This window comes from Schistocerca cancellata, chromosome 10 (genome assembly GCF_023864275.1).
Source record: "Schistocerca cancellata isolate TAMUIC-IGC-003103 chromosome 10, iqSchCanc2.1, whole genome shotgun sequence".
Taxonomy (NCBI): domain Eukaryota; kingdom Metazoa; phylum Arthropoda; class Insecta; order Orthoptera; family Acrididae; genus Schistocerca; species Schistocerca cancellata.
This window is the reverse complement of record NC_064635.1, coordinates 205,756,454-205,770,384: the sequence shown is the minus strand read 5'-3', so window position 1 is coordinate 205,770,384 and position 13,931 is coordinate 205,756,454. Positions and strand designations below refer to the sequence as shown.

The 13,931-nt window shown below is 48.3% G+C and overlaps 1 protein-coding gene across 1 annotated transcript in view; it reads left to right on the top strand.

The window, feature by feature from the left end:
- LOC126106270 (mucin-19-like) overlaps positions 1-13,931 on the top strand; it is a 267,599-nt gene that overhangs the window by 192,673 nt on the left and 60,995 nt on the right. The window contains exons 8-10 of the mRNA XM_049912493.1: positions 366-609; positions 7,937-8,134; positions 13,783-13,888. Of these exons, the coding sequence (XP_049768450.1) occupies positions 366-609; positions 7,937-8,134; positions 13,783-13,888 (548 nt within the window). The remainder of the gene's footprint in view (positions 1-365; positions 610-7,936; positions 8,135-13,782; positions 13,889-13,931) is intronic.

The following is a 13,931-nucleotide window of genomic DNA, read 5'->3' as shown; positions in this document are numbered from 1 at the left end:
AAAACGGTGTGCCTCAGGGCTCCGTCCAGAGCGTCGTCCTCCTTTGCTGCCGCAGTTAACCCTGTAATGGCCGGTCTCTCCGATTCCCTGTTTGTTAACGATTTTGCCGTGTATTGCCGTTCTCGACGTCCCTGTTTTCAGCTGTCTTCTCTTATGCTAGTTGGTACTGACGTATAGTCCTTTTTTAACTCTTTTCCGTGTTCTATAGTTCTATCTTGGGCGCGTATGGCCCCAGTCTTTTCTCGCCCTAAAGTTAAACAAAACCAAACCAAATCCCCTGTCGGTAGTACACGCGTTGTTATTGTTGGCTTTGACCTGTTGGGCGGCGCTGCATTAACGCGCCGGCACGGCTCGCGCGGTTACAGCGGCGGCGAGTCCAGCTCGGGCGGCAACTCGTCGGCGGAGGAGAACGCCGGGGAGGCCCCCCGCGACGGCGGCTGCCCGCTGGCGGGCAAGAAGCGGGGGCTGCAGCGCCGCCCCCAGCAGCAGCCGGCCAGGGCGGACGCCCCCGCCGCCACCGCCCCCGACGCCGCCCAGGAGGAACCCCAGCAGCAAGCCAACTCCTCGGACGGGTCCGCCAGGTCGCCCACCGAGCAGGACAGCAAGAAGGTGAGCCAGCTCGCGCCGGCACCCCGCTCTCATACGCCTCTCGGGCACACAAGTCACCATTCATTTCCACTTCCAGTCCACTCACTGGTCTGACGCCATATGACTCCTCACGGGTAACAATCTCTTCGCTTCAGAGTTTGTAACACGCCCGGCAGTACGAATGGGTGGGTCCTACCTTGTAAACTGGTTTCTCGTTTCGTGACCGTGCGCCCTGTCCACACCACGTACCTGGTAACACCGCGGCGGTCGTATTGTCCTGCTCCACACTGCTGCTGGCTTGCCTGAAATTATTTATCGAAATATGCAAGCGAATAAGGGAAGCCACTCAACGTTAAAACACAACACTGTTCGACGTCTGGCATGAACAACTGTATTCTGAGACGATTAAAGGAAACTCGCAGGTGGCACTGTTTACATTCCAATTCAGAAGTGTTATCCCAATTTCTTTTCTTTCAAATTCTGAAGGTGGCAGGGGTAAAATACAGGGAGCGAAAGGCTATTTACAATTTGTATAGAAACCAAATGGCAGTTATAAGAGTCGAGGGACATGAAAGGGAAGCAGTGGTTGTGAAGGGAGTGAGACAGGGTTGTGTCTCTCTTCGATGTTATTCAATCTGTATATTGAGCAAGCAGTAAAGGAAACAAAAGAAAAATTCGGAGTAGGTATTAAAATCCATGGAGAAGAAATAAAACCTTTGAGGTTCGCCGATGACATTGTAATTCTGTCAGAGGCAGCAAAGGACCTGGAAGAGCAGTTGAACGGAATGGACGGTGTCTTGAAGGGAGGATATAAGATGAACATCAACAAAAGCAAAACGAGGATAATGGAATGTAGTCGAATGAAGTCGGGTGATGCTGAGGGAATTAGATTAGAAAATGAGACACTTATAATAGTAAAGGAGTTTTGCTATTTGGGGAGCAAAATAACTGATGATGGTCGAAGTAGAGAGGATATAAAATGTAGACTGGCAATGGCAAGGAAAGCGTCTCTGAAGAAGAGAAATTTGTTAACATCTAGTGTTGATCTAAGTGTCAGGAAGTCGTTTCTGAAAGTATTCGTATGGAGTGTAGCCATGTATGGAAGTGAAACATGCACGATAAATAGTTTAGACAAGAAGAGAATAGAAGCTTTCGAAATGTGGTGCTACAGAAGAATGCTGAAGATTAGATGGGTAGATCACATAACTAATGATGAAGTATTGAATAGAATTGGGGAGAAGAGGAGTATGTGGCACAACTTGACAAAAAGAAGGGACCGGTTAGTAGGACATGTTCTGAGGCATCAAGGGATCACAAATCTAGTATTGGAGGGCAGCGTGGAGGGTAAAAATCGTAGAGGGAGACCAAGAGATGAATACACCAAGCAGATTCAGAAGGATGTAGGTTGCAGTAGTTACTGGGAGATGAAGAAGCTTGCACAGGATAGAGTAGCATGGAGAGCTGCATCAAACCAGTCTCTGGACTGAAGACCACAGCAACACCCTGTTCTTTTTCCCTCTCCGACCAATCTCAGTGTAAAACTCGAACAGTCCACAGGTGTACTGCCGGCCCATTGCGTGCAACAGACGACCAGAGCGGACGACGCAGTCACACCGACGCCAGCACAGACGCCGACTTACTGCCGCGGGCGGGCGCGGACCGCGGAGAGAACGCCTCGCAGGGGGAGGGGTGGGATTTAAGACGGCCGCCCGCCTTCAGGAACTCAGTTCGTCAGCGCACGTGACGATAGCCACATGTCTGATCACGTAAATATTGTGCTCGTTGGACAATATGGAACGGCAGTACACCCGTGGACTGTTCGAGCAAGAAATAGGCCGGTAGAAACTGAAGAATCACACATTTTTAAAAGTCCAACTAGCCTACTTGTGCTTGTACCGCTTTCCCCTCCAAGTCTCTGGAAGTTATTAAAATGCTGCCTCCAGATTGCGTCAAGTTCGAAGATATTTAGTATATATTGTCAGGATTGCATAAGTTCGGAGCGCTTTGGTTTGTATACAGGTATTCTGCTTGCTAAGAGTTTATTTATCGAGTGTCATTTTTTATTTGGAGTTCACTGTTGCTGTCTGAGTACATATATTGTCATTTTGTCGTTTGGAGATTGCTAGTGGAGCTGTGGACGCCGGAAAATGGAATGCCAAGTGGACATATCGATACCTTTGCGACATATTCTTCTGTTTGAGTTCAGTGGAGTGATGACAGCAGCGGAGCCAGCCAGAAACATTTGCTCCGTGGATGGGGATAGTGCCATATTGGACAGGTGGATCGTTTTGACATTAGTGACTCTCCACGTTCAGAAAGACCTTCGGGGGTTGCTGAAGATCGTTTAAACACATTAATCCACAGTGATCCACGTCAACACACTCAAGAGCTGGCAAATGTCATGAGATATTTTCATGCATTAGGGATGGTTAAAAAATGGGGTGTTTGGGGCCGCATTCTCCAAGCCACAATCATAAAAAATCGGTGGGTGGCCGTTTGTGCACCTCTGCTTGCTCGTTACCCATTGGCTCGTGAACAACCCCGACCATTCCTATACTGTACCGTTACTGGTGACGCGAAATGGTGTCTTTATGCTGACATAAGGAAAAGAAGGGGATGGTTCAGCCCATACAAAGCAGCAGCGCCCCGTACAATGACCTGCGCGCATCCACAAAAGACAACATTATGCATCTGGTGGAACAGCGACGGTGTGCTGTAGTACGAGTTGCTCCCTCGAGGTGTGAACATCGCCGCTGACATTTATTGTCAACAGCGTGAAGTGGCGATACCCCTCGATAACGCCGGCCCGCATTCTGCTAGACTCAGAGAGAAGCACTACACAGCAGTTGGGTTGGGATGTCACTCCGCAGCCACCTTATTCGCGTGATCTTGCGCCCTCAGATTTTCACCTTTTCCGCTCTCTATCGAACAGCTTTCAAAGAAATTCCTTCGGCGACTTCTTCGCCTCAAAACCACGTGATTTCTACAGTCGCCGAATCTAAAAGTTACCCAGCGATGGCAAACTGTTGTAAATAGTGGAGAATACATTTTTATAGCTCAAGTAACTGTTGCGTTTATCTGTTGTGTTCATTAAACTTACGGAAAAACGTTACGAACTCACGCACCAACCCAATACGCAGCCTTGTTGTACATTATGTCCGTGAAGTTCAGTGATAGTCACGTTCACATACAAACCTCTGTTCTTAATCAGCCTAAAATAGGTTCAAAGATATGCATTTTTTATGTAAAATAGCTTAAAATGTTTGCCTCTGTATTACATACACACGCACTCGCCCGGCGTGCTCCTGCAATTATCCAGAAACTACGTAAAGGGTGTAGCTTGCAATATGTCATACTACTACACGAGAGTAAACAGTGTTTTTACCACGTAAAAAACACGTCTGGTATCGAAGCCAGTCAAACATTATAATGACCCACTCAAGTTAATTTTTTTCCACGTCTGTGACGCTTAGCAAGTATCAGAATATTCTTTCCACGTCTAGAAAACCTGCAAAAACATGTCAGCAACACCAAGAAGTGCAATTTTTACGTAAATTTGGTGTCGGAAACGTGACTGCGATGTCTAAAGTAAGTATCCGAATGATATTTTCATGCCTAACGACATATGGCCTGCTAAAAAGGTACCTAAGCGCCTTGTGGAATATGAAAATGAGTATAAAATACTCTCCATAAATACTTAAAAACTAACTTTTGCTTATGCAGTGTGATTGACTAATTAGTAACATGTCACTATTGAAGATGCGTTTTGCTGTAAATACTATTCTTTAAAACTTCAAAATGGCTAAGTAAGATAAGCTGATGTTGCCTGCCTTCACCAACAGTTGGCGGCTTTCAAACTTCGCTCTGCGTCCACACTTGGTTTAACTAACAGCAGCATTTCACTTCAAATTAATCATTTTCCGTATCTGTGATGCTCGTCACGTATCACAATGTTCTTTTCAAGTTTAAAATGTCTGCAAAAATGCGCCCGCAATGTAAAAAAGTGTAATATTTACATCAAATGTCGGTATGTAATTTTCTACGTACACAAAATACGTCTGATTGATGCGTAAAACATTATTCTGAACTCTAAAGTAAGTACTCCAGTGTAATTCATTAGGTTTGATTTGGTGTTAAGTCACAGCACATCTTCGATAATTAAATATTTCCGTATATAATTGTTCTCAAGCTTTATTGTAGAAGGGACGGAGGTGTGGCATCATGTTATACGCTGAAAAAACCTAATTTATAATACTGATTGAGAATAATTCCTTATATTACAAATGAAACATGCCTACTAGAGATTAAGTACAATAATAACCTTTGCCGGCCGAAGTGGCCGTGCGGTTCTAGGCGCCGCAGTCTGGAACCGCGAGACCGCTACGGTCGCAGGTTCGAATCCTGCCTCGGGCATGGATGTGTGTGCTGTCCTTAGATTAGTTAGGTTTAACTAGTTCTAAGTTCTAGGAGACTAATGACCTCATAAGTTAAGTCCAATAGAGCTCAGAGCCATTTGAACCATTTTTTAATAACCTTTGGCAAAGGTGTCAAAATTTACTATCGGAGCCATGATGCCAAGGGTCTCTAAAACGTTTCTAGACTTATTTCATATAATCACGTACTAAATACCACCAACCTCGAGTTGAATACATGTTGTGAAAATATACATATCATACAGCCAAAAGACAAACAAACTGAGGAAAAAACATAATAGGAAGGAAGGACGATTTTATTGCCTTGTAGGACTTGAACTGCATATTTTTAGTAATGCACAACGAGGACTTCTATGTTTAAAAGCATTGTAACTGAAGACTGACGGAAGTGAAAAACCTCGAAATAATATGCTGCAACAAGACAGTCAGTATGTCGGAAGCAAACTGTTTGAATGATTGAACTGCTTATCACTTTTAGAGCGCAAAAAAAGTCTTGTGGGCGGCTTATCGTTTGTCATGATAAATTTCAGGCGTCACCACAAGCACATAATACAATTTGTGGTATTTGTATTCATCTCGTGTCTGGAGCAACTTGATACATTTTTGAGACAAGCTGATAACACGTTCTATTTTTGAATTAAAATTTTGCCCACCTCCATCTTTTTTTTAGTTAGCCTCCATCTCATGATGTCACACATTCAGAATAATTGACCTCACTTGACATCACCGTGATTGAGGATCATCGATGACATAATAGCAAAAAATCCATTATTGGGACATGAAGCGCGACTTCTATATACGAATCCATTGCTATGGGGTAAACCGGCGAATGGACGAGGGGGCGCCTTTCGCCTTTTGCCGTTGGCCGTTTGCATTCGCCGTTGGCCATTGGCCGTTACCCATTCGCCATTTGCCCATACACCTCTCAGGACGAGTTTCGGGTCTACATCATGAACTAGTGATAGCATCTTTCTACGACGCCATCATTAACCTTCAGCGTTGGTGACGGCACGTGAGGTGAATAATCTTGATCATGTGACATCATCAAAATAACGGAGACGTCATCAAAATAACTGATAATTTATAAAATCAAAGATGGAGGTGGTCGAAATTATGCTTCATCGAGATAAAATGTATTATCTTGCCCCAAACATGTCCCAACTATGAGATTGAAATTACAAACTTTGCTATGTGCTTGTGGTGACGTCTGAAATTCATCACATAACACGATAAGCTATCTTCATATACTTTTTGTACTCGATAAATCATTTTACCAAAAACTCCGTCTTGTGCCACGATCTTCTTTGGAGCTGTTTCATATGCCATTATCTTTGCTTGTGCTGCGTGTAAAAATATGAGAACCTCTCGTTGTGTTCTTGAAAAATCAGCCCTGTAAGTCGTACGATAGAAGAGAATCGCCAAATCACTTTCTTCATTCCTTCTTTCCTGTATGTTGTTTACGCAGTTTGTCTTTTGGCTAGAGTATATATATATATAGTGTGTGTGTGTGTGTGTGTGTGTGCGCGTGCGTGTGCGTGTGCGTGCGGACGTACACTCTTCAGAGGCATACCTGAGACTGGCTGGGGAGAGGAATGGGGGGATAGGATGCAGGATGCTATAATTCGGCTTTCGCTACTTAAAGACCACTCCGCCCTCCACCCCCCTGAGAAGCGAGTGGTGGTAGGACAGTGAAACCTTGTGGAAACATTTGTAAGGAAATGACTGGGAGAAATAACGAATAAACCATTCCAAGGAACACAATTTCCACAAGAGAGGGTAACGTGTGTTAAATGCGTACCATGTTTACGGTGCAGGTTACAAAGTTTCCTCAATGTGAGGACCATCTTAATCCACGACACCGTGGAACCGCACTACAGATATTTTACTTAAAATTCTTCGCACACACATCGTAACGGTACTATAACAGCATCCGTTACATGTATGTCCTGCAACCTTGCGAAAGATAAGCTAAATCGTTGAGTGTGTGTGTGTGTGTGTGTGTGTGTGTGTGTGTGTGTGATTCCCTTGTCAAACCGCTACGTACTACCGCGGGTTTGGAAGAAACCGTCCGATTTCGACGCGCCTGGTATTATGCTGTACGTATATTGATCGGATGATAAAAGTTTTAATGAAGAACTTATCTTTACTGCGTGTGTGGTATCTCGCCCGATTCCACAATTTCTCTGAGCAGCGTACGTATCTAAGTGTGTCATTTGTTACGAGCTGATCGTATCGTTGGAGATAGCTATCTTCGCTGCGAAATTCGGATAAGGCTGTTACAACGGATTAAAAAGACGAGTATCTTTTCTATGCCACCGACGTTGGCGTGCTATTGCGGCAGTTGTTGACGGAAGCCACGCTCTGCTCGAGCTGGGAAGTGCGCCATCAAGTCGCGAGCGATCAGTTACTGCAACATTCCGTAGCTCTGTTCGTCGAGTCTTAACTCGGCGGTTGCCGCTGTGAAAAATCGTGAGACAGGTCTCTTTCTCTTGTTGACATCACTGCATTTGGAGGGGAAGTCAGTTGTTATCTGCTGTCGTTACACCCCCGTGCGCATGGCATGCGAAACCGTACGCGTCTTGTGAGCGTCGGCTTAGGATCGTGTTACGTGGTCTGAGGTGAGGCGAAGCAGTGATGGAAGGAGGCGCAGTCACCTAGAGGCAGTTACAGATCTTACTGCCGACATTACGCGAGCCGTAACCGCCGAGGTAAAACTAAACTAATTATCCACTCACAATCGGACTTTCCTGCTATGCAACTACTGATATGGGCAGTCGGACAATAACAGAATAAGTAAAAGGTGTAAAAGAGGACATCAGTAAACCTTCCTCACTTTTATGTTCTTGCTGGGCTAACCGCCAGAAGCCAGTCGTTGGCAGAGTATAGTGTTTAAGTTGAGATTTGTTGTGCGGCAGCCGAAGAAGGTGGTGCGGCGCAAGCGGAACCGCGGCGAGCTGACGATGGACCTGAAGGACATGGTGGTGCGCAAGCGCATGGCCTCGCTGAACGCGTCCGCCATCCTGGCCGCCAGCTACTCCGTCGAGAAGCGGCCGCCGCGGCTGCCCGCGCCCGACGGCCGCAAGAAGCAGTACCGGAAGCAGGCCAAGCACAAGGTGCGTACTGCTCCACACCGACACCGTCTGTCCTACTTCTTTTATAAAACATATTAATTACGCCACACATTAGTGTCACCTTAGGTCCCTATGCAAACTGAACTCTCGGTCCATTAGGACAAGCACCATGTATACTCACTGCTCTCAAGGATTTCTGCAAGTTTATGACGACCTGTACTCCCACATGCACTTCAGTGATGGATCATCTAAAACGACTACATCAGTTCTTCACCCCTGGCTCTCACCCCTTCACCCATTTCTCCCCCCCCTCCTTCACCCCCTCTGTTTCTACCTCTCCGCCCCTCTGTGTCTACCTCTCCGCCCCTCTGTGTCTACATCTCCGCCCCTCTGTGTCTACCTCTCCGCCCCTCTGTGTCTACCTCTCCGCCCCTCTGTGTCTACCTCTCCGGCCCTCTGTGTCTACCTCTCCGCCCCTCTGTGACTACCTCTCCGCCCCTCTGTGACTACCTCTCCGCCCCTCTGTGACTACCTCTCCGCCCCTCTGTGACTACCTCTCCGCCCCTCTGTGACTACCTCTCCGCCCCTCTGTGACTACCTCTCCGCCCCTCTGTGACTACCTCTCCGCCCCTCTGTGACTACCTCTCCGCCCCTCTGTGACTACCTCTCCGCCCCTCTGTGACTACCTCTCCGCCCCTCTGTGACTACCTCTCCGCCCCTCTGTGACTACCTCTCCGCCCCTCTGTGACTACCTCTCCGCCCCTCTGTGACTACCTCTCCGCCCCTCTGTGACTACCTCTCCGCCCCTCTGTGACTACCTCTCCGCCTCTCTGTGACTACCTCTCCGCCCCTCTGTGACACTACCTCTCCGCCCCTCTGTGACACTACCTCTCCGCCCCTCTGTGACACTACCTCTCCGCCCCTCTGTGACACTACCTCTCCGCCCCTCTGTGTCTACCTCTCCGCCCCTCTGTGTCTACCTCTCCGCCCCTCTGTGACTACCTCTCCGCCCCTCTGTGACTACCTCTCCGCCCCTCTGTGACTACCTCTCCGCCCCTCTGTGACTACCTCTCCGCCCCTCTGTGACTACCTCTCCGCCCCTCTGTGACTACCTCTCCGCCCCTCTGTGTCTACCTCTCCGCCCCTCTGTGACTACCTCTCCGCCCCTCTGTGACTACCTCTCCGCCCCTCTGTGACTACCTCTCCGCCCCTCTGTGACTACCTCTCCGCCTCTCTGTGACTACCTCTCCGCCCCTCTGTGACACTACCTCTCCGCCCCTCTGTGACACTACCTCTCCGCCCCTCTGTGACACTACCTCTCCGCCCCTCTGTGACACTACCTCTCCGCCCCTCTGTGACTACCTCTCCGCCCCTCTGTGTCTACCTCTCCGCCCCTCTGTCACTACCTCTCCGCCCCTCTGTGTCTACCTCTCCGCCCCTCTGTCACTACCTCTCCGCCCCTCTGTCACTACCTCTCCGCCCCTCTGTCACTACCTCTCCGCCCCTCTGTGTCTACCTCTCCGCCCCTCTGTGTCTACCTCTCCGCCCCTCTGTGTCTACCTCTCCGCCCCTCTGTGTCTACCTCTCCGCCCCTCTGTGTCTACCTCTCCGCCCCTCTGTGTCTACCTCTCCGCCCCTCTGTGTCTACCTCTCCGCCCCTCTGTGACTACCTCTCCGCCCCTCTGTGACTACCTCTCCGCCCCTCTGTGACTACCTCTCCGCCCCTCTGTGACTACCTCTCCGCCCCTCTGTGACTACCTCTCCGCCCCTCTGTGACTACCTCTCCGCCCCTCTGTGACTACCTCTCCGCCCCTCTGTGACTACCTCTCCGCCCCTCTGTGACTACCTCTCCGCCCCTCTGTGACTACCTCTCCGCCCCTCTGTGACTACCTCTCCGCCCCTCTGTGACTACCTCTCCGCCCCTCTGTGACTACCTCTCCGCCCCTCTGTGACTACCTCTCCGCCCCTCTGTGACTACCTCTCCGCCCCTCTGTCACTACCTCTCCGCCCCTCTGTCACTACCTCTCCGCCCCTCTGTCACTACCTCTCCGCCCCTCTGTGTCTACCTCTCCGCCCCTCTGTGTCTACCTCTCCGCCCCTCTGTGTCTACCTCTCCGCCCCTCTGTCACTACCTCTCCGCCCCTCTGTCACTACCTCTCCGCCCCTCTGTCACTACCTCTCCGCCCCTCTGTCACTACCTCTCCGCCCCTCTGTGTCTACCTCTCCGCCCCTCTGTGTCTACCTCTCCGCCCCTCTGTGTCTACCTCTCCGCCCCTCTGTGTCTACCTCTCCGCCCCTCTGTGTCTACCTCTCCGCCCCTCTGTGTCTACCTCTCCGCCCCTCTGTGTCTACCTCTCCGCCCCTCTGTGTCTACCTCTCCGCCCCTCTGTGTCTACCTCTCCGCCCCTCTGTGTCTACCTCTCCGCCCCTCTGTGTCTACCTCTCCGCCCCTCTGTGTCTACCTCTCCGCCCCTCTGTGTCTACCTCTCCGCCCCTCTGTGTCTACCTCTCCGCCCCTCTGTGTCTACCTCTCCGCCCCTCTGTGTCTACCTCTCCGCCCCTCTGTGTCTACCTCTCCGCCCCTCTGTGTCTACCTCTCCGCCCCTCTGTGTCTACCTCTCCGCCCCTCTGTGTCTACCTCTCCGCCCCTCTGTGTCTACCTCTCCGCCCCTCTGTGTCTACCTCTCCGCCCCTCTGTGTCTACCTCTCCGCCCCTCTGTGTCTACCTCTCCGCCCCTCTGTGTCTACCTCTCCGCCCCTCTGTGTCTACCTCTCCGCCCCTCTGTGTCTACCTCTCCGCCCCTCTGTGTCTACCTCTCCGCCCCTCTGTGTCTACCTCTCCGCCCCTCTGTGTCTACCTCTCCGCCCCTCTGTGTCTACCTCTCTGCCCCTCTGTGTCTACCTCTCTGCCCCTCTGTGTCTACCTCTCCGCCCCTCTGTGTCTACCTCTCCGCCCCTCTGTGTCTACCTCTCCGCCCCTCTGTGTCTACCTCTCCGCCCCTTTTTATCTACCTCTCTTTGTCAGTTATAAATTTCTTATATTAATATAGGAGCGATTTCAGTGCCATACACACGTTCATTTGATGTAAAATACACGCCACGAATAACATATAATTGACAACTGCATCAGTATCATAAGCAGTAGTACGCCTCTTTTCATACTTCAGTTCACAAGTGTTACTTGTAACCACACATTTTGTAACTGATAACACATGTGGCATCAAACGGACATATGTTAATATGAATACCTTATGGCCGAAACAAAGAATTTTATACTAATAAAGTTACATAATTAATTTTTAGTTTGTCTGCTGACTGGTTTGTTATGGCCTGTCACGAAATTCTTTCCTGCTAACATTTTCATCTCAGAGCAGCAATTACAACCTACATCCTCAATTGTTTTAATACATTATTTTAATACATAATCTCTGTCCCCCCTCTAAAGTTTTTACCCTCTGCAGCTCCCTCTACTACCATGAACGACATTTTCTGATGTCTTAACAGATGTCCTATCATTCGGTGCTATCTTCTTGTTGTTGTTTTCCAAATATTCTTTTCCTCGCCTATTCTGCTGAGAACCTCCTCACTACATACCAAATCAGTGCACCTGATTTTCAACATTCTTCTGTCAAACCACATCTCAAATGGTTTGGTTATCTTCTGTTCTGGTTTTCCTTCAGCCCATGTTTGACTACCAAGAAGTGCTGTGCTTCAAATTTACGTTAACAGAAATTTCTTCCTCAAATTAAGGCCTATGTATGTCGCTAACAGCCTTCTGTTGGCAAGGAATGTTGTTTTTGCCTGTCCTAGCCTGCTTTTTATGTCCTCCCCGCTTCCTCCATCACGGGTTATTTTCCTTCCAAGGTAACAGAACAGTGACACTTCGTGATCGCCAATTCTGGTAAGTTTCTTGGTGTTCTCATTTCTACTACTTCTCATTACCTTCATCTTTCCTCAATTTACTCTCAATCCCTATTCTGTACTCATTAGATTGTTCATTTCATTCAAAATGCCCTGTAATTCATATTCATTTTCACTAAGGATACAAATTCATCAGTGAATTTTAATCCCACTCATGAACTTTTCTGTTTCCGTCGTTGCTGCTTCAATGTATAGATTGAACAGCAAGGGCGAAAAATTGCATCCCTGTCTTACACCCTTTGTAACCCGAGCACTTCGCTCTTCGCTTTTTAGTCTTATTGTTGCCTCTTATTTCCTCTCCGTACTGCATATTACCTGTCTTTCCATACAGCTTACCCCTATCCTTTTCAGAATTTCTAACATTTTTGCATCATTCGACGGTGTCGGACGCTTTTTCAGGTCAACAAATCCAATGAACGTGTCTTGATTTTTCTTCAGCCTTGCTTGCATTACCAAGCGCAACATTAGCACTGCCTTTCTCGGGCCTTTACCGTCTCTAAAGCCAAACTGTTCGTCATCTAGCAGATCCTCCATTTTCTTTTCCATTCTTCTGCATATTATTCTTGTTAGAAATTTGGACGGCCGGTGTGGCCAAGCGGTTCTAGGCTCTACAGTCTGGAACCGCGCGACCGCTACGGTCGCAGGTTCGAATCCTGCCTTGGGCATGGATGTGTGTGATGTCCTTAGGTTAGTTAGGTTTAAGTAGTTCTGAGTTCTAGGGGATTGATGACCTCAGCAACTAAGTCCCATAGTGCTCAGAGGCATTTGAACCATTTTTTTAGAAATTTGGATCCGCGAGCTGTTAAGCTGATTGTGATATAATTCTCGGACTTGTCAGACCTATGTTTCTTCGGAATTCTGTGGATGACGTTTTTCGGAAGGTTTGCCGCCAGTCTCATACATTCTACATACCAGCGTGAATAGTCATTTTGTTGCCATTATTCCACAACGATTTAAGAAATTCCGATGGAATCTACATCTATATGTACATGGATACTCTGCAAATCATATTCAAGTGCATGGCAGAGGGTTCATCGAAACACCTTCACAATTCTCAAGTATTCCTATCTCGTAAAACGCGCGGAAAGAATTTACCTATGCCTTCTGTCTTGTTTTATCATAAGTCGTTCAAAGCCCCCTTAAATTCTGACTCTAGTATTGGATCCCATACCTCGTCCCTGTTGACTCTTCTTTCTTCTTGCATCACGTCATTAGACAAGTTCTCCACCTCACAGAGGCTCGCAATGTTCTCTTACCACCTATCCGTTTTCTCGTCTTCATTCACTCTTAGTATTACCGCCCTTGCTTTTAATTTCACCGTAGGTTGTTTTGACTTTCCTGTATGCTGAATCAGTCCTTCGGACAATCGTTTCTTTTTCGATTTCTTCACATTTTTCGTGCAGCCATTTCGATTTAGGTTTTCTACACTTCATATTTATTTCATTCCTAAGCGACTTGTATTCTGTCTTCCTGAATTTCTCTGCTCGGTTTTGTACTTCCTTCTTTCTTGGAATAACTCAAGAATTAATTCCGTTGTCCATAGGTTTTTTTCATTTACCTTCTTGCCTCCTACATTTTTCTTTTCACCTTCTGTGACTGCCCTTTTTAGAGATTTCCGTTCCTGTAGAGAAGGCAAATTAGCGTGGTGCAGGCCACTGATAAATTAATCAAGTAACTATGTTTTCTTAGTGACAGTATGTACTGTTCCTCGCATACTGTCAGCGTAATACGACTGGAACAAAGGGGTGGTCCCACTGATTACTTTCTAGGGCGGAGCGCAAGAGAAGGAGAAGAGCGCAGAAGACAGCGGCCCAGGGGAAGGAGAGGCCGCCCCCGCAGCCTCCTCCGCGGCGCCCACCGCCCCCTCGGCCCCCGGTGCCACCCCCGAAGGCGGGTCGCCGGTGGTGGTGCAGACGGA